We start from the raw sequence: 21,275 nt of genomic DNA, 5'->3' as shown, positions 1-21,275 counted from the left end.
TTGTTGATAACGTGCTCCAATGTGACTAAAATGATGTTGTATACAACAGCCAACTTTCCAGGACATAGACATGTCTTTATATAGGCAGAAAGCTTAAATTCGTGTTAATCTTCTGCAGTGTCCACTTTAACAGTAGCTATTACAGTGAAAAAACACCATGCTATTGTTTGAGGAGAGTGCACAACAACTTTTATCATGGCAACTGGTTTAATACATTCACCTCTGAAGGTCAATAATGTACTTGCATTCAGTAATCTTGCTCTGATTTGTCATCCTGAGGGTCCCAGAGATAAAATGTAGCATAGTTTAATTTGCTAAAATCTATTTTAATATTCAAATGTAGGAACTGGGTTCTACATTTGGAACACCTGCTGGCTCTGGCACCACACCCACCCTGCCCAGCCATCTAGATGTGTGAAAGTTAGTGTATAAGCTAATGATCCATCATGTATGACATTCCTGGCAGTGTGTAAACATAAATGTTTTATTACCATAGCATTTTTGTATGTTCTCTATAGTTTTGTACTTAAATGTATCAATTGACCAATTCAGCACATTTGGGGAACCTCCTGGCAGACTTGACAGTGCAGTAATGTAATTCTTCACTGGATCAGTCAGAACCTTTGCACACTGCTGCAATCTGGTGGCCAAAATCTAAATTACACATAGAGCCAATTGTAAACTGGGGGTTATTAGGTGATCATGATGGTTTGAGGGCCATATTGGGAATAACACCCCTACTCTTACAATAAGTGCCATGGGATCTTTAATGACCTCAGAGAGTCAGGACACCCGTTTTAAAGTCCCCCTACACAGTGCCCTGGGGCATTGGGATATTTTTTTAGACCAGAGAAAAGAGTGTCTCCTACTGGCCCTCCAACACCACTTCCAGCAGCATCTGGTCTCCCATCCAGGGACTGACCAGGACCAACCCTGCTTAGCTTCAGAAGCAAGCCAGCAGTGGTATGCAGGGTGGTATGCTGCTGGCTGTATGGCCTTTCTCTTGCATTTCAAAGAAGAAAAAGAAAAACACATGTTTTTGTGTTTGTATAATCTTTTACCAGATCTAATGTGTTATTCTCCTACATTAATTTCACATTTCCACAAACTTCAAATGGTATCAAGAATATGCATATCCTTGCTTCAGGTGCTGAGCTACAAGCAGTTAGATTTGGGTATGTCGTTTTAGGCCAAAATTTTAAAAGGTGTACGATCCTTAAGAAGTTTTTAAGCAAACCAGACAGCACAATTGTGTTTTATTTTTTATATTACGGATAACCAGGGGCTCCAACACCATTTACACACTCCAACACCATTTACACACTCCAACACCATTTACACACTCCAACACCATTTACACACTCCAACACCATTTACACACTCCAACACCATTTACACACTCCAACACCATTTACAAGCAAAGCATTTGTGTTTGGTGAGTCCGCCAAATCAGAGGCAGTAGGGATGACCAGGGATGTTATCTTGATAAGTGCGTGAATTGGACCATTTTCTGTCCTGCTAATCATAAAAAATGTAATGAGTACTTTTGTGTGTCAGGGAAAATGTATGGATTAAAAAGTATTATTTACTCTAGGAATTTAGTGAAATAAAAGTAAAAGTTGTCAAATATAAATAGTAAAGTACAGATACTACTTAAGTAAAAATGATTTAAATAACTATTTAAGTACTTTACACCACTGCATGCATCCACGCCGTGTGTCAGCATTGCAGGCTGGTGGTGTGATGGTTGGGGTGTGTTTTCAGGGCACAAATTGGGCCCCTTGATAAAAGTTGAGAAATGTTTGAAAGGATCCCTTAATGGCAGCAGTGTATCCACCTGCAAATGGATTCTTTCAGCAGGATTATGTCTTATGCCACAAGGTTTGTCCAGGAATGGTTCCAAGAACATTACTTCTTTGTCCATCTGTGGGAGGAGATGGAACGAGCTATTCGGAGTAGATCCATTCGCAGCCAACTTGACACAATTGTAGGAAGCATTGGAGTCAACATGGACCAGCATCCCTTTGGAACGCACTCGACACCTGGGACAGTCCATGCCCGAAGAATTGAGGCTGTTCTGAGGACAAAGGGGGGTGCAACTCAATATTAAGAAGGTCTTTCAAATATTTTGTACTAGGGATGCACCGATATGGCATTTTTGGCCAATATGATATCTGATATTTTCCTTGCCAAAAGACCGATACCGATATTTAACATTTTAGCGGCCTTTTAAGCATTCTAGTACAGTTAAATAGTTAACACACACACGGACGCAGCGGTCTGCAAGAGGTGTCACTACAGTCCCTGGTTTGAATCCAGGCTGTATCACATCCGGACGTGATTGAGAGTCGCATAGGGCTGCGCACAATTGGCCCAGTGTAGCCCGGGGTAGGCCGTCATTGTAAATAAGAATTTTGTTCTTAACTGATATGGTGTAATGATCAGTTTTTCACATTAGTTTGGGTGGATTATTTTATTACTAAACAACTTTTGTTTAATGATAAACAAGCTTTGAATCAACTAATAGTTTATTAAATTGACTTTGTAACAGTATTTTTATTGGAATTTCACAATTTTCACCCATAAAAGTGAATTACAGTGTAATTCTGAAATACATAGATCACCACCATTCAAAGAGAATCCTTGCAGCATAATAGCTGATACCTCAGGTTCTAGGTAATTTAGATAGGGTTCCCATACTTTGTAGAACTGATCTGTTTTAGAATGCAATGTACATGTCAGATATTCCAGTGGCACCCATTTAAATAGTATTTTATGCCAATCTTTAATAGAAGGAACCTTGTCACTAATCCACTATAAAAGGATGTTTTTCCTCGCTGCGAAGGTCAGGATGTTGTAAAGCCTCCTCTTACCCACAGAAGTAACATGCCTACTAGGGAGACCTAACAGTAAAGAAACTGGGTCTAATTCTAGATCAACCCCTAGGATCTTTTCAATTTCTTGCAGAACACCAGACCAGTATCTTTGTATTTTGGTACATGACCATAAACAATGTGTTAGGGTGCCTGTATCAGTTTTACATTTAAGACACTGAGGGGAAGAGGGGCTAAAAGCATGTCTGCGATTTGGGGATATATGCAATCTGTGTATTATTCTTAATTAGATTGCTCTAGTACGATTACATATTGTTTTTGCATATCTCCAAATGTCCTCAAACATCTCTTCGTCAATAGTAACAGACAATACTTTCTTCCACACTTGTTTCACCCTCTGTGTGTCGACAGCAGAAAAGGACCTTAAAGCATCATTTGTGGGGGAAAAAACATTATTTCAATGACAGACATATCAGGGTTGCCAATTAAGAAATGTAATTGAAGTCTCGGGACTAAAGATGAATATCAGGACATCATCAGCATACAAGCTTATTTTATGGTGAACATCATTAATGAGCAGCCCCTGTATAGCAGGCGTTACCCTGATGGCCTCGGGCCAGTGGTTCCATAACTAGTGCAAATAGGAGAGGGGACAAAGGACAGCCCTGTCTGGTACCTCTGTGTATAGAGAAGCTATTTGACCTTAGCCCATTAGTAAGGACAGCAGCCTGAGGATCATCATATAAAACTTTCACCCATTTTATAAAGTTGTCCCCTAGACCAAATTTATTTAGAGCAAAGAATAGGTAAGACCACTCCACACGATCAAATGCTTTCTCAGCATCTAGGGAGAGCACAAGACCATCCATAGCACTTCGTTGGTAGGCTTGAATTACATTAAGAAGCCGCCTGACATTGTTGCATGACTTACAGCCCTTAATGAAGCCAGTTTGGTCTCCTTTCACAATTAGTGGCAGTGAGTCCTCTAATCTTGTGGCTAGAATTTTAGAAAGCAATTTTCTATCCACATTCAGAAGGGAAATGGGTTTGTACGAGGAAAAAGACTCTGGACATTTTCCCTTTTTGAGAATAAGTGATATGTTGGCTTCTCTCAGCGTTTGAGGGAGCTGGTCATTTGAAAATCAGTGGTTAAACATATCACGCAATGGCTCAAGGATCAGGCCATGGAACTCTTTATAGAACTCACTACAAAACCCGTCTGGTCCTGGGGCCTTACCATTGTGCAGATTCTTAATTGTGAATATTATCTCTTCCTCTGTAATATGGGCATTAAGGAGAGACCTCTGTTCTTCGGAGATAGTAGGGAGCTCAATCTTAGAAAATAAGTTCTCCATTAATTTGGGTGCGTCATTTGTCAGTTCTGAGGCATAAAGATTTGCATAGAATTTCTTAAATGAGTCATTTATCAATTTATTTTCATATAAATGATTGCCATCAGGATCAGTAATAGTAGCAATTGACTGTGTCAGCTCTCTTTTTAGCTAGGTACGCCAAGTACTTTCCTGGCTTATCGCCATGTTCATATAGCTTTTGCCTGACAAATCTCATTTTCTTTTCAGCGTCCTGTGTTAGGAGAGTCCAACGTTAATCTAAGGACTGATATTTCCTATATTCGGGCAGGAGTGGAAGTTTTAATGTAGTCCTTTAGTTCCTAATTCACCCTCTAACGTTTTTTGCTTTTCACGCTTTTTCCACCTCTTAGTGGCTGTGTATGACATAATCAGACCCCTGGCGTACGCTTTACAGGTTTCCCAAAGGAGCGAGGGGTTATCTGTTGATTGAGAGTTAGCTTTAAACGCTGTGATAAAATATGTGAATGTATGGTCTTTAAGAATGGTTGTATTCAACCTCCAATGTCTTGACAGATTGAATGCCCCATTGAGTTTTATGTCCAGGATCACCTCCGCATGATCAGATATGACTATGCTTCCTATCCTAGTGGATAAAACAGACTGCAAAGACATCCTGGGCATAAAAAAGTAATCTATTCTAGTCTGACATCCAGTGCAGAGAAAAAAGTGAACTCTGTTGAAGGGATGAAAAGTTCTCCAAACATCAGCATACCCCAGATCATCACAAATAGCTTTAAGTGACTTAGCTCGAGGAGAGAGTGAAGCTATACCGCTGGGAAACTTATCAATAAGGGGGTTTAACAAACAATTAAAATCTCCTCCAACCACTGCAGTGTCTGAGTTTAATTCTGAAAAGTCTAGAAATACCTAGAAATCAGGGGGTTGGGCAGGGGGGGAAGTAAATATTCATTATGGAAATGTTCTGCCCTTGTAAAGTACCATTAATTATAACAATGCGACCAAATTTATCTTTCACACTATTCAACACCTTAAGGGGTAGGTTCTTTTTCACAAGAATTGCTACACCTCTACTTCTGGATGTAAATGATGAGAAAAACACTTGACCAAACCGCCCTTGTTGCAATTTCAGATGCTCCTTATCATCCAAATGAGTTTCTTGCAACAGGGCAATATCAATATTTTATTTTTTCAAAAAAGACAGTACCTTCTTCCTTTTAATGGGGTTATGGCTCCCTCTAATGTTCCATGTACATACACAAAGTTTGTTACCTGCCATTGCACTTTGACCATTCAATATCCAGACTGAATCCTACTGTAAAAATGGGGTGGTACCTTTTTCCATGTGTTGAACTCTCCTCTATCTCACCGAGCATAAACAAACGATATGAACCCTGAACTGAAACTATACCCAACATGTGAACATGTAAAGATCCAAAAGGGGGTTTTCCCACTAGCTAACATGCAGGGGATTTCAACTTTCCAATGTAGACTCTTAAGTCCGCATTGCCACCCAATAGCCTCATCCTTTATATAAATGGAAATTAAAATCAATAGAAGAAGATTGAGGCTCTTCCACCTTAAACCAAGCCTGGGCACCAATATAGATTCACACATATCTCAGTCTGAGCTATAGTGGCAGTTACTTTGGCAAGAAAAATAATAAAGATACGAATATTACTGAACAGGAACACGTGAGAACTCACACCACTGTTTCATGATCAGATAAAAAAATAAAAAATAAAAAAAAGTTATCCAATGCTGCAGAGGAGCAGTTTACAGTTATTTACCCGAGAGAGTCAACAAACGCAGCAGCCTCTTCAGGTGTGTAGAGTTTTTTAGGCGATCCGTTGACCATAATCTTCAATGTGGCCGGGTACAGCAGTGCGTTGTCCATCTTCATTGTCTTGAGTCGAGCTTTCACCTCATCAAACGCTTTGCGTCTTCGTACAACCGCTGTGGAATAATCATTGAAGAATGAGACCTTTGGACCTTTACGTTGACTACAGTCAGAATAACCGATGTTTCTAGCCGCATCCATGACGCGCTGCTGGTCGGTGAAGTTGTGGAACTTTATAACCACTGGTTGGGACCAGGTATCGGTGCTTGAGAGCGATGGGCTCCAGCTTCACACGACCAGCCTTAGTGTCCATTTGTAGGTAGCCAGTGATCCATTCCTCAAAGAATTTTACTGAACGCGTCCCTTCAGAGTTTTCCGGGAGTCCCACAACACGGATATTGCATCTTCGTCCTCGATTATCCAAGTCGTCAATGTGCTCCGCCATTTCGCGCACCTGTTTCTCGAGTGCTTTTATCTTAGTGTCCATAGATGTAGTTGAAGTTTCCACAGTAGCAATTCTTCCTTCCGCCTCATCCACACGCTTGACAACCCTCTGTAGTTCAGCTGAATGGCCTGCTATTGCTTCCAAGACCGTTTATATCTTAACATCGATCACTTTAGTAATGTTATCTGTCATCCTTTGAATCACTAGGTCCATTGTGCCTGGATCCGCAATAGTGTTAGCGTCGCTAACGTTAGCTAGCTCCTCCTGCACATCTACAGGGATGGTGGTTTTGGTCGAGTTCTTAGTTCTGTTGGGCATGTTGTCGGAGATTTTTGAGAAATAGCCGTCAAGACTCATTGTAGGATAACTTGTAGGATAATTGTAGGATAACTTATAACTTTTTCAAGCTAGGAGATTAATGTAAAAATATAAATGTACGAATGCCACGGGAGCTCGCTGAAACACAGTGTTCTCTCTACGGCGCCATTTTGTCCACATTAAACTGACTTTTAATACTTGATTCATTATTTTAGTCATTGATGAATGTATTTGAATAATTATATTGGAAGTTAATTGATCTGGTGGCAGGTAGCCTAGCGGTTAAGAGTGTTGGGCCAGTAACTGAAAGGTCGCTGGTTTGAATCCCAAGCCGACTAAGTGAAAATGTGGCATTGTGCCCTTGAGCAAGGCAAATAACCCTTATTTGTTCTGTAAGTCGCTCTGGATAAGAGCATCTGCTAAATGAAAAATGTTTGTACATGAATTTATGATGGGCAACCACCTTTTTCCTCGTGTGTAATTAAATGAAATAAACTGTTTGAAGTTCAAAACTGTATATATTCTGGCAGTGGGCAGATTTTCGGCACAACACCGTCATCGAACTACCAAATCAAATCAAATCAAATTTATTAGTCACATACACATGGTTAGCAGATGTTAATGCGAGTGTAGCGAAATGCTTGTGCTTCTAGTTCCGACAATGCAGTAATAACAACAAGTAATCTAACCTAACAATTCCGCAACTACTACCTTATACACGCAAGTGTAAAGGGATAAAGAATATGTACATAAAGATATATGAATGAGTGATGGTACAGACGGCATAGGCAAGGTGCAGTAGATGGTATAGAGTACGGTATATACCTATGAGATGAGTACTGTAGGGTATGTAAACATAAAGTGGCATAGTTTAAAGTGGCTAGTGGTCCATGTATTACATAAGATGGCAAGATGCAGTAGATGATATAGAGTACAGTATATACATATACATAAGAGATGTGTAATGTAGGGTATGTAAACATTATATTAGGTGGCATTGTTTAAAGTGGCTGGTGGTACATTTTTACATAATTTCCATCAATTCCCATTTTTAAGGTGGCTGGAGCTGAGTCAGTTTGTTGGCAGCGGCCGCTAAATGTTAGTGGTGGCTGTTTAACAGTCTGATGGCCTTGAGATAGAAGCTGTTTTTCAGTCTCTCGGTCCCTGCTTGGATGCACCTGTACTGACCTCGCCTTCTGGATGATAGCGGGGTGAACAGGTAGTGGCTTGGGTGGTTGTTGTCCTTGATGATCTTTATGGCCTTCCTGTGACATCGGGTGGTGTAGGTGTCCTGGAGGGCAGGTAGTTTGCCCCGGGTGATGCGTTCTGCCGACCTCACTACCCTCTGGAGAGCCTTACGGTTGTGTGCGGAGCAGTTGCCGTACCAGGCGGTGATACAGCCCGACAGGATGCTCTCGATTGTGCATCTGTAGAAGTTTGTGAGTGCTTTTGGTGACAAGCCGAATTTCTTCAGCCTCCAGCGTTCTTCACAACGCTGTCTGTGTGGGTGGACCAATTCAGTTTGTCCGTGATGTGTACACCGAGGAACTTAAAACTTTCCACCTTCTCCACTACTGACCCGTCGATGTGGATAGGGGGGAGCTCCCTCTGCTGTTTCCTGAAGTCCACAATCATCTCCTTTGTTTTGTTGACGTTGAGTGTGAGGTTATTTTCCTGACACCACACTCCGAGGGCCCTCACCTCCTCCCTGTAGGCCGTCTCGTCGTTGTTGGTAATCAAGCCTACCACTGTAGTGTCGTCCGCAAACTTGATGATTGAGTTGGAGGCGTGCATGGCCACGCAGTCGTGGGTGAACAGGGAGTACAGGAGAGGGCTCAGAACGCACCCTTGTGGGGCCCCAGTGTTGAGGATCAGCGGGGTGGAGATGTTGTTACCTACCCTCACCACCTGGGGGCGGCCCGTCAGGAAGTCCAGGACCCAGTTGCACAGGGCGGGGTCGAGGCCCAGGGTCTCGAGCTTGATGACGAGTTTGGAGGGTACTATGGTGTTAAATGCTGAGCTGTAGTCGATGAACAGCATTCTCACATAGGTATTCCTCTTGTCCAGATGGGTTAGGGCAGTGTGCAGTGTGGTTGCGATTGCGTCGTCTGTGGACCTATTGGGTCGGTAAGCAAATTGGAGTGGGTCTAGGGTGTCCGGTAGGGTGGAGGTGATATGGTCCTTGACTAGTCTCTCAAAGCACTTCATGATGACGGAAGTGAGTGCTACGGGGCGGTAGTCGTTTAGCTCAGTTACCTTAGCTTTCTTGGGAACAGGAACAATGGTGGCCCTCTTGAAGCATGTGGGAACAGCAGACTGGGCTAAGGATTGATTGAATATGTCCGTAAACACACCAGCCAGCTGGTCTGCGCATGCTCTGAGGACGCGGCTGGGAATGCCGTCTGGGCCTGCAGCCTTGCGAGGGTTAACACGTTTAAATGTTTTACTCACCTCGGCTGCAGTGAAGGAGAGCCCGCAGGTTTTGGTAGTGGGCCGTGTCAGTGGCACTGTATTATCCTCAAAGCGGGCAAAAAAGGTATTTAGCCTGTCTGGGAGCAAGACATCCTGATCCGCGACGGGGCTGCTTTTCTTTTTGTAATCCGTGATAGACTGTAGACCCTGCCACATACCCCTTGTGTCTGAGCTGTTGAATTGCGATTCAATTTTGTCTCTGTACTGGGACTTAGCCTGTTTGATAGCCTTGCGGAGAGAATAGCTACACTGTGTGTATTCGGTCATGTTTCCGGTCACCTTGCCCTGGTTAAAAGCAGTGGTTCGCGCTTTCAGTTTCACGCGAATGCTGCCGTTAATCCACGGTTTCTGGTTTGGGAATGTTTTAATCGTTGCTCTGGGTACGACATCGTCAATGCACTTCCTAATGAACTCGCTCACCGAATCTGCATATTCATCATTGTTGTTGTTGGACGCCGTGCGGAACATATTCCAATCCGCGTGATCAAAGCAGTCTTGAAGCGTGGATTCAGATTGGTCGGACCAGCGTTGAACAGACCTGAGCGCGGGAGCTTGTAGTTTTAATTTCTGTTTGTAGGCTGGAATCAACAAAATGGAGTCGTGGTCAGCTTTTCCGAAAGGAGGGCGGGGGAGGGCCTTATATGCGTCGCGGAAGTTAGTATAACAATGGTCCAGAGTTCTGCCAGCCCTGGTCGGACAATCGATGTGCTGATAGAATTTAGGGAGTTTTGTTTTTAGATTAGCCTTGTTAAAATCCCCAGCTACGATGAATGCAGCCTCAGGGTGTGTGGTTTCCAGTTTACAGAGAGTCAGATAGAGTTCGTTCAGGGCCATCGATGTGTCTGCTTGGGGGGGAATATATACGGCTGTGATTATGACCGAAGTGAATTCCCTTGGTAGATAATGCGGTCTACATTTGATTGTGAGGAGTTCTAGATCAGGTGAACAGAATGACTTTAGTTCCTGAGTGTTGTTATGATGGTCACACCAAGTCTCGTTAATCATGAGGCATACCCCCCCGCCCCTCTTCTTACCAGAAAGATGTATGTTTCTGTCTGCGCGATGCGTGAAGAAACCAGCTGGCTGCACCGACTCCGTTAGCGTCTTTTCAGTTAGCCATGTTTCCGTGAAGCAGAGCACGTTGCAATCCCTGATGTCTCTCTCGAATGTTACCCGTGCTCGGATTTCATCGACCTTATTCTCAAGAGACTGGACATTGGCGAGTAGTATGCTAGGGAGTGGAGCGCGATGTGCTCGTCTCCGAAGCCTGACCAGGAGACCGCTACGTTTGCCCCTTTTTCGGCGTCGTGTAGCTTCGCCGGCTGGGATCAGGTCCATTGTATTGGGTGGAAGGCAAGACACTGGATCCGTTTCGGGAAAGTCATATTCCTGGTAGGAAGGGTGGTTAGTTGACGTTAATCGTATATTCAGTAGTTCCTCCCGGCTGTATGTAATGAAACTTAAGATCACCCGGGGTACCAATGTAAGAAATAACACATAGAAAAACAAAATACTGCATATTTTCCAAGGAACGCGAAGCGAGGCAGCCATCCTGTTCGGCGCCGGAAGTTGTACTACCATCTGTAGTAACGCAGTTACTACTAGTAACGCGCCACTCGGGACACTTAATGCTTATCAATTGTCTTGCACAAAGTATCAAAATACTCAAATATAACTTAAACAGGACTCTTAAATAATTTAATGAAAATGTTAAATAGTATTTTTTTTATCACAGAAACAATGAGAAAATATGGCCCGAGTCCCAAGTAATACATTTGGGCCAGATAACTCACACCGGAATCCGCCCGAGCTCAATCCCCGCAAACCCAGCCATAGGTAATACTGCTTAGTGCGGCCAAGACTCGGGCCACAAGACGTAGGCCGAGTCTGACTCAGCGGAGTGCCGCGACTCTCAGCCGGAATCGGCCCAGATCCACTGTGCTAGCTGGGATGGGACAACATTCCACAGGCCACAATCAACAGCTTGATCAACTCTATGCAAAAGAGATGTGTCCCGGAGGAGGCAGCGACCCCTTCTCATGTAATGGGGTAGGGCCATCCCAAGGATCCCGGAATGCACGGACGGTGTTAGTGGGGGAACAGGAAGTTCCGGACAGAAGCGAAACATTCTTCAGTGTAAAGAAAGCGCCAGAACGGTGCAGTCAGGAAGAAAACATTCGTTTACCTGTTTATTACTACAGGTATGTAATAGCACGTTTAAACTTTCTAATATCGAAAGAACATGTCATACCATTTTAGGTAATACATCCGTTAATGTATTATCACGTTTGGTAAAGGTGTGATGTGTTATTTGTGTGTGAAGCCGAGTGAAGAACGTGATAACGTTAACTATTTTACAAGTTACATAGTTAGAGCCTTTGGGGTTTGTCTGAGTGGATGTACATCGTTTTCTCAAGGTCATTTCATAAAGAATATATTTACTTGAGATTTCTGAATTCGTTTTACAATTTATTAGTTTTGTGTAAAATTCACGAGCTGTTAAAATGGCGGCGCCACTCGGTTTGTGTCAACAGACTTCAGTGCAGGCAGTGAGGGTGCAGCAGAGAGAGACCATTTCACGGTTGCACTACTGTTTTAAAGCTTAATGTAATGGTTATCAGTTTTCTACATGTGTACTAATATTCAGACACTTTAAGTTATCGTTGTCTATAAATATTACTATTGTGTGAACGGAAATCCTTTTGGTTTTTGATTGGAACAATACAGTGAAGACAAGGTTATTCAGGTAAATAGTACATAGTGCTGCCTAAAACATACTACAACCTTGTACTAAATGTTTTTTGAGTCATTTATGCATTTATGTGAATTCAGGAAATCTACCATAGATTAAGTTGTGTAGCCTGATTTAAAGCGTAAACTTTGTCTAATGTGAATGAATTCATGTTTTGTTGTCAATGCTGAGCTACCAGATCTATTGAAATGAGATCAGTGCTTGACTTGGACAGGAGCTCACCGGAGCTCAGTACCGTCACTTCAATAAAAGTACCTGAAAGTATTGTGGCGCTCCTGCACCTAAATATAAACAATATTTTTTGAGAGTAAAGAAAGTGCCAGAACTGAGAAGACAATGACTTGTGTGTCTGTTTCTCTTTATTACTACAGGCCGACTCGGGTCAAGTCTGAAGCCGGTAACATCAACACTGAGGACAGACCCAACCTGCCTCTCTCCTTCCACACTGAGTCCAAACCTACAGTAACTGGGTCCTGATTGTGACAGTGGAGCCCAGTTTGCACTGCAGGATCCAGAGATGGCATCAGTGAAGCTGGAAGACTGCAGTCAAACAATGGAGCTGAATGTTGACATTAAAGATGAAGAAGAGGAGGAGAAGATTGGGAAGTCTGTTAGTCATGGTAAAAGCAGGTTGTATCTAACTATGTTTGTGTCATTCGTTTCCACTGTGCATGAAAAGTTGCAGTGGAACTGTTTCATGATGAACAGTTTCAATGAGAAGGTAGATGTTATTTCATGCTACTCAGACTTGCATGGTAGGACACCAGTATTGTCAGCATTTGTTTTATTAACTGGTCTATCTGGAGTGTTCAGAGAGTAGACTAAATAAGTGATGGAGACAAACTGCCAGTGTTTTAAAGTTCTATGAAGTGAGTCTGTGTAGTTTCTAACCCTTGTGATAGTGAGTGGAGGATGATATGGCTCATCATTTTCATGACTTATGAGATACTTTTAGAATAGTTTTATTCCTCTATTGTATTGTACAGCATATTTATATGAATACATACAGTACCAGCCTATTGATGTGAATACATACAGTACCAGCCTACTCATATGAATACATACAGTACCAGCCTACTGATATGAATACATACAGTACCAGCCTACTGATATGAATACATACAGTGCATTCGCAAAGTATTTAGACCCCATGACTTTTTCCACGTTTTGTTACATTACAGCCTTTTCCTAAAAAATTGATTAAATAAATGTTTTTCAATCTACACACACACCATAATGACAAAGCAAAAAAAGGGTTTTAGAATTGTTTTCACATTTATAAAATATTTAAAACAGAAATAACTTATTTCCATAAGTATTCAGACTCTTTGCTATGAGACTTGACATTGAGCTCAGGTGCATCCTGTTTCCATTGACCATCCTTGAGATGTTTCTACAACTTGATTGTTGTCAACCTGTGGTAAATTCAGTTGATTGGACATGATTTGGAAAGGCACACACCTGTCTATATAAGGTCCCACATTTGACAGTGCATGTCAGAGCAAAAACCAAGCCATGAGGTTGAAGGAATTGTCTGTAGAGCTCCATGAAAGGAAAAATTCACAAGCTAGTAAAATGGCGGCGCCCACTCGATCTGCATCAACAGACTTCAGTGCAGGCAGTGTGGATGCATCAGAGAGACAATTTTACGGTTGCACTGCTGTTTTGAAACAAAATGTAATGATTATCTGTTTTGTGTGTCATAATATTGTGTCATAATATTCAGAAACATTCAGTTGTTTCTGTCTTTATCTATAAATGTTACTATGGTGTGACCAGGACATACAAATGGTTTTTGAAGTAAAACATTGAATGCAAGGTTAAAGAAAATAGCACGTAGTGCTGCCTAAAACACACTGTAACCTTGTACTAAATGTTTTTTGAGGCATTTATAAATGTTTCTACTACAGGTTAAATATTAGCTCAAAAGTATTGTGGAGCTCCTGCACCTAAATGTAAACAGTACCGGCACCCAAAATGAGTATCGACAAATATTTCAGTCCAAGTCAACCACTGAATTAGATAATTGAACAAGAAAAAATTGAATATATTTTTAGAGAATAAAGAAAGTGCCAGAACTTAAGACAATGTTTGTGTCCATTTCTCTTATACCACTTTCCGACTCAGGGAGGACAAACCCAGCCTGCCTCTCTCCTTCCACTCTGAGTCCAAACCTACAGTCACTGGGTCCTGATAATGACAGTGGAGGCCAGTTTTTACAGCAGGATCCAGAGATGGTATCAGTGAAGCTGGAAGATTGCAGTCAAACACTGGAGCTGAATGTCAACATTAAAGATGAAGAAGAGGAGGAGAAGATTGGGAAATCTGTTTCTCATGGTAAGAGCAGGTTCTAACTAACTAAGTTTGTTGTTTGTTCCAACTTCCCACTGTGCATGACACATTGCAGTAGAATGAGTGTGTAGTTACTATCTCTTGTGATGTTGAGTTGATGTTATACCTCATAATTTTCATGACTTATGAGATACTTTAATAGTTTTTTTATTCCCCTTTTGTATTGCACAACCTTCTCACATGAATACGTACAGGTAGCCTAGTGGTTAGAGATTTGGCCAGTAACTGAAAGGCTGCTGGATCAAATCCCAGAGCTGACAAGGTAAAAATTGATCGTTCTGCCCCTGAGCAAGGCAGGTAACCCACTGTTCCCTCGGCACCGGAGATGTGGATGTTGGTTATGGCAGCCCACCTGCACCTCTCTGATTCAGAGGGGTTGGGGTAAATGCGGAAGACACATTTCAGTTGAATACATTCATTTGTACAACTGACTAGGTTTCCCCTCTTCCATTCGGAAAGTATTTAGACCCCTTGACTTTTTCCACGTTTTGTTACATTACAGCCTTATTCTAAAATGGATTAAATTAAAAATGTTCCTCATGAATCTACACACAATATCCCATAATGTCAACGCAAACAGGTTTTTAGAAGTGTTTTCACATTTTATACATAAAAAAGCCCAAACAGAAATACCTTATTTACTTAGGTATTCAGACCCTTTGCTAGGAGACTCGACATTAAGTTCAGTTGCATCCTGTTTCCATTAGATATGTTTCTACAACTTGATTGTTGTCAACCTGTGGTAAATTCAATTGATTGAACATGATTTGGAAAAGCACGCACCTGTCTATATAATGTCAAAAGTTGACACAGTGCATGTCAGAGCAAAAACCAGGCCATGAGGTCGAAGGAATTGTCCGTAGAGCTCCATGAAAGGAAAAATTCACAAGCTGGTAAAATGGCAGCGCCCAGTCGGTCTGCGTCAACAAACTTCAGTGCAGGCAGTGTGGGTGCAGCAGAGAGACATTTTTCATGCTTTTTTGAAGCTAAATGTAATGATTATTGGTTTTCTACATGTATACAATTATTCAGACACATTTGTCCGTAGAGCTCCGTGAAAGGATTATGTCGAGGCACAGGTCTGGGGGAGGGTACCAAAACATTTCTGCAGTGTTTATTTAATTTTTTATTTAACCTTTTATTTAACTAGGCAAGTCGGTTAAGAACAAATTCTTATTTACACTGACTGCCTACCCCGGCCAAACCCTCAGGGGACACTTGACATGTGCACTGTGTTTAGTACTCTCTTCACATTGTGAAAACCTTGATGGTTTTTCACGAAGCTATTTTGGTCTTGGTGTATTAGATATGGGAGCAGTCTATCCAATCTCTTGGCCAAGGCTTTAGCACTTTCTTGAGTCGGAGTTCAGAAGGGAAATTGGTCTGTAACTTTCACATTTTGTTGGGGATTTATCAGGCTTCAGAATGAGAGTAAAACACTCCTTAGAGAGGAGGGGAAGCAACCTTGCTGAAAGGATTCAGCATATAGTGCGTTGGGAAATTATTCAGACCCCTTGACTTTTTCCAAATTTTGTTACGTTACAGCCTTATTATAAAATATATTAAATTGTTTCTGTCCCCCACCAATCTACACACAATACCCCATAATGAGAACGCAAAAACAGGTTTTTAGAAATTTTACCAAATTTATAATAATCACATTCTAAAAACCACAAATACGGAAATATCACATTTACATAAGTATTTAGACCCTTTACTCAGTACTTTGTTGTAGCACCTTTGACAGCGATTACAGCCTTGAAGCTTGAGTATGACGCTACAAGCTTGGCACACCTGTGAATGCACAGAGATGTCATGACAAGATCCTGAGGGCCGTTGTCCTGCTATTCATCCGCCGCAATCACCTCATGTTTCATCATGACAATGCACAGCCCCATGTCGCAAGGATCTGTACACAATTGAAAATGCTGAACATGTCCCAGTTCTTCCATGGCCTGCATACTCACCAGACATGTCACCTAACGTCATAAGGTGGATGCACCAACTTGTAAGTCGCTCTGGATAAGAGCGTCTGCTAAATGACTTAAATGTAAATGTAAATGTCACCCTTTGAGCATGTTTGGGATGGTCTGCATCGATGTGTATGACAGCTTGTTCCAGTTCCCGCCAATATCTGGGAATTTTGCACAGCCATTGAAGAGGAGTGGGACAACATTCCACAGGCCACAATCAACAGCCTGATGAACTCCAGGCAATGGAGATGTGTCCCAGGGGAGGCAGCAGCTACCCACTTTTCCAGTGCTTCATTTGTAAATTGGGAGGTGCTGGAACCAAATGTGAGCCTGAGAGAGGGGGTCTGAGGAACCAGAGCACATATTAAATAAAATACCTTTATAATAAAGCATTGCATGCATTATCATGGCTTTAGCGTACTGGCATAGCGCAGTGGTGTGGCTCCGCTTGCAGAAGTTGAACACATGGAGTACATTTATTGTAGCCCAGAGTCGGGAAAAATGTGGCCTTTTGTAAATGGATTTCATGCAATTCTACATCATTTTAGATGACTGGAGACTTTTGCAGAATCTTTTTTAATACCTCACAAATGACAAAAATAACAGACTACTTTGACACTGAGATCAATTAAAAACAACTTCTCTCAGCTCTTATTCTATCAAAAAATAAATGATGAAGTGCAATGCTGGAGAGATGAGTTGCTGGCTCATGTCTATAACAGCACAGAGAGGGAGAGAGATCAGAGAAAGTGAATCTCATTTTAGTTCTGTGAGAGCACTGAAATTCACAAGCTGGTAACATGGTGGCGCCCATTCTATCTGCGTCAACAGACTTCAGTGCTGGTGCAGAGACAATTTCACAGTCGCACTACCGTTTTGAAGCTGAATGCAATGATTATCATGTGTAGTAATATTCAGACACGTTCAGTTTCTATATTTATCTGTAAATTATGGTGTGAACGGGAAATGTGATTGGTTTTTGATGTGAAATACAGTGAAGACGAGGCTATTCAGGAAAATAGGTCATAGTGCTGCCTAAAACATACTGCAACATTTGTACTAAATATTTTGTGTCATTTGGGAAATCTACTATAGGTTTTGTTCATTTACGTTGTGTAGACTAATTTTAAGCGTGTACTTTGTCCAATTTGAATGAATTAATGTTTTGTTACCTACTTCATCTTTTGAAATGAGATGGACAGGAGATTGGACAGGAGCTGATTACCGCCACCTCATATTTCTAGTGTTTGAGCTCATGTTCCTCTTATAGAATATTAGCTCAACAGTATTGTGGAGCTCCTGCCCCTAAATATAAACAGTACCGGCACCTATTTCAGTCCAAGTTAAGCACTGAATTAGATAATTGAACAAGAAGAAATATAATATATATTTTTGAGAGTAAAGAAAGTGCCTGAACTGTCAAGACAATAACTTTTTTTTTCTGTTTCTCGTTGTTACTATAGGACGACTAGAATTAAGTCTGAAGCCGGTATCATCCACAGTGGGGACAAACCCAGCCTGCCTCTCTCCTTCCACACTGAGTCCAAACCTACAGTCACTGGGTCCTGATTGTGACAGTGGAGCCCAGTTTGCACTGCAGGATCCAGAGATGGCATCAGTGAAGCTGGAAGACTGCAGTCAAACAATGGAGCTGAATGCCAACATTAAAGATGAAGAAGAGGAGGAGAAGATTGAGAAATCTGTTTCTCATGGTAAGATCAGGTTCTATCTGTTTGTTGTTCATTCCAACTTCCCACTGTGCATGAAAAGTTGCTGTAGAACTGTTTCAATGAGAAGGTAGATGTTATTTCATGCTACTGAGACTGGCACCAGTATTGCCAGCATTTGTTTTATTCACTGGGCTATCTGGAGTGATCAGAGAGTAGACTGAAGAGGTGAAGTAGACAAACTGCCAGTGTTTTAAAGTTCTATGAAATGAGTCTGTGTAGTTACTAACCCTTGTGATAGTGAGTGGAGGACTCTTATCCACTTTTACAATAGTTTAATTCCCTTTTGTGATGTACAGCCTACTGATATGAATACATATGTCACCCGGTACAGACAGAAGAGGACTGGCCATCCCTCTGGGCCTGGTTCCTCTCTACCTTTCTGCTTTCTAGAGAGTTTTTCTTCTACATCAGCATTGCTTGCTCTTTGGGGTTTTAGGCTGGGTTTCTGTAAACCACTTTGACATCTGCTGATGTAAAAAGGGCTTCATAATATCGATTTGATTGACATGTATATCACACCAACTGACTGGTTCTTCTGATGTTGTTCACACAGGAGACCATGTTGAGACATTCTCTATATCCAGAGAGAAACAGCAGGAAGATCATGGAGCTAAGAGGTCTCACCGCTGCCCACATTGTGATGAGATTTTCCCAATTCTATCAAAGCTAAAAATACACCTAAAAATACACACAGGAGAGAATCCGTATTCCTGTACTGACTGTGGGAAGAGATTCACAACATCAGGGAATCTGACAGTTCATCAGAGAGTGCACACTGGAGAGAAGCCTTACTCCTGCCCTGACTGTGGGAAGATTTTCTCTCGACTGGGCCACTTAAAAAGACATGAACATATACATACAGGAGTGAAGCCGTACTCCTGCTCTGACTGTGTAAAATGCTACACAACATCAACTGAGCTAAAACTTCATCAGAGAGTGCACACTGGAGAGAAGCCTTTCTCCTGCTCTGACTGTGGGAAGAGTTTCTCTCGACAGGGTTTTTTAAAAGCACATGAACTTATACATACAGGAGTGAAGCCTTATTCCTGCTCTGACTGTGGGAAGATTTTCTCTCAACTGGGCAACTTAAAAACCCATGAACGTATACATACAGGAGTGAAACCTTACTCCTGCTCTGACTGTGTAAAATGCTTCACAACATCAACTGAGCTAAAAGTCCATCAGAGAACACACACAGGCGAGAAGCCTTACTCCTGCTCTGACTGTGGAAAGAGTATCTCTCTACTGTGCAACTTAAAAACACATGAACGTATACATACAGGAATGAAGCCTTACTCCTGCTCTGACTGTGTAAAATGCTTCACAACATCAGCTGAGCTAAAAGTTCACCAGAGAACACACACAGGAGAGAAGCCTTACTCCTGCTCTGACTGTGGAAAGAGTTTCTCTCAAATGTGCCACTTAAAAAGACACCAAGGTAAACATAAAGGAGAGAAGCCTAACCACTGATCTGACTGTAGAAAATGTTTTAAAACAGCTGAGCTAAAAGGTCATCAGAGAACAGACACAGGAGAGAAGCCTTACTTCTGCTCTTAATTTGGCAAGAGTAACTCAAGTAAAAGTCTAAGGTATTTGGTTGTAAATATACCTTAGTATCAAAAGTAAAAGTGAATCATTTAAAATTCCTTAAATGAACCTCTACGTGATGGGTGTCCCTTAACCGGGACAGTTGTTGCTAACGTGCTCCAATGTGACTACAATTATGTTGTATACAACAGCCAACTTTCCAGGACATAGACATGTCTTTATATGGGCAGAAAGCTTAAATTATTTTTTATCAAACTGCAGTGTCCAATTTACAGTAGCTATTACAGTGAAAAAATACCATGTTATTGTTTGAGTAGAGTGCACAACTTTTATCATGGCAACTGGTTTAATACATTCACCTCTGAAGGTCAGTAATGTACTTATGTTCAGTAATCTTGCTCTGATTTGTCATCCTGAGGGTCCCAGAGATAAAATGTAATATAGTTTAATTTGCTAAAATCTATTTTTATGTTCAAATGTAGGAACTGTGTTCTACATTTTGAACCCCTTCTGTCTCTGGCACCACACCCACCCTGCCCAGCCATCTAGATGTGTGAAAGTTTGTGTATAAGCTAATGATCCATTATGTATGACATTCCTGGCAGTGTGTAAACTTAAATGTTTTATTACCCTATCATTTTTGTATGTTCTCTATAATTTTGTACTTAAATGTATCAATTGACCAATTCAGCACATTTGGGGAACCTCCTGGCAGACTTGATACAGTGCAGTAATGTAATTCTTTACTGGATCAGTCAGAACCTTTGCACACTGCTGCTGCCATCTGGTGGCCAAAATCTAAATTACACCTAGACTCCTATCTGAAAGTATGGCCTTTCTCTTGCATTTCAAGGACGAAAAAGAAAATTACAGGTATTTTGTTTCTATTATCTTTTACCTAATGTGTTGTGTTATTCTCCTACATTAATTTCACATTTTCACAAACTTCAAATGGTATCAAGAATACGCATATCCTTGCATATCCTTGCTTCAGGTGCTGAGCTACAAGCAGTTAGATTTGGGTATGTCGTATAAGGTGATTTTTTTTTTAAGTGTATGATCCTTATTAAGCAAACCAGATGGCACAATTGTGTGTGTTATTTTTTATATTACGGATAACCAGGGGCACACTCCAACACCATTTACAAGCAAAGCATTTGTGTTTAGTGAGTCTGCCAGATCAGAGGCAGTAGGGATGACCAGGGAGTTTATCTTGATAAGTGCGTGAATTGGACAATTTTCTGTCCTGCTAATAATAAAACATGACGTTGAGTACTTTTGGGTGTCAGGGAAAATGTATGGAGTTAAAAGTATTATTTTCTCTAGGAATTTAGTGAAATAAAAGTAAAAGTTGTCAAAAATATACAGTGGGGAGAACAAGTACTTGATACACTGCCGATTTTCCTACTTACAAAGCATGTAGAGGTCTGTAATGTTTATCATAGGTACACTTCAACTGTGAAAGATGGAATCTAAAACAAAAATCCAGAAAATCACATTGTATGATTTTTAAGTAATTAATTTGCATTTTATTGCATGACATAAGTATTTGATCACCTACCAACCAGTAAGAATTCCAGCTCTCACAGACCTGTTAGTTTTTCTTTAAGAAGCCCTCCTGTTCTCCACTCATTACCTGTATTAACTACACCTGTTTGAACTCGTTACCTGTATAAAAGA

General features: G+C 41.3%; 1 protein-coding gene across 1 annotated transcript; it reads left to right on the top strand.

Annotated features, from left to right (window-relative positions):
- Positions 1–12,545: 12,545 nt before the first annotated feature.
- On the top strand, positions 12,546–20,485 carry LOC129860112 (gastrula zinc finger protein XlCGF17.1-like). The gene is made up of 2 exons (XM_055930431.1): positions 12,546–12,612; positions 18,601–20,485. The coding sequence occupies exons 1-2, from the start codon at positions 12,546–12,548 to the stop codon at positions 19,515–19,517; spliced, it is 984 nt and encodes a 327-aa protein (XP_055786406.1). The 3' UTR covers positions 19,518–20,485.
- Positions 20,486–21,275: the final 790 nt, after the last annotated feature.

This window comes from Salvelinus fontinalis, chromosome 7 (assembly GCF_029448725.1).
Source record: "Salvelinus fontinalis isolate EN_2023a chromosome 7, ASM2944872v1, whole genome shotgun sequence".
In the NCBI taxonomy this organism is placed as follows: Eukaryota; Metazoa; Chordata; class Actinopteri; order Salmoniformes; family Salmonidae; genus Salvelinus; species Salvelinus fontinalis.
The sequence above is the reverse complement of the archived record's forward strand: the minus strand, read 5'-3'. Positions and strand labels throughout refer to the sequence as shown.

Bases quoted from the DNA above. Each gene is read 5' to 3' on its own strand.
- LOC129860112 (XM_055930431.1), top strand. From the start codon at position 12,546: ATGGAGCTGAATGTTGACATTAAAGATGAAGAAGAGGAGGAGAAGATT. The intron at 12,613-18,600 runs GTAAAAGCAGGT...TTGTTCACACAG, and splicing joins TGGGAAGTCTGTTAGTCATG to GAGACCATGTTGAGACATTC.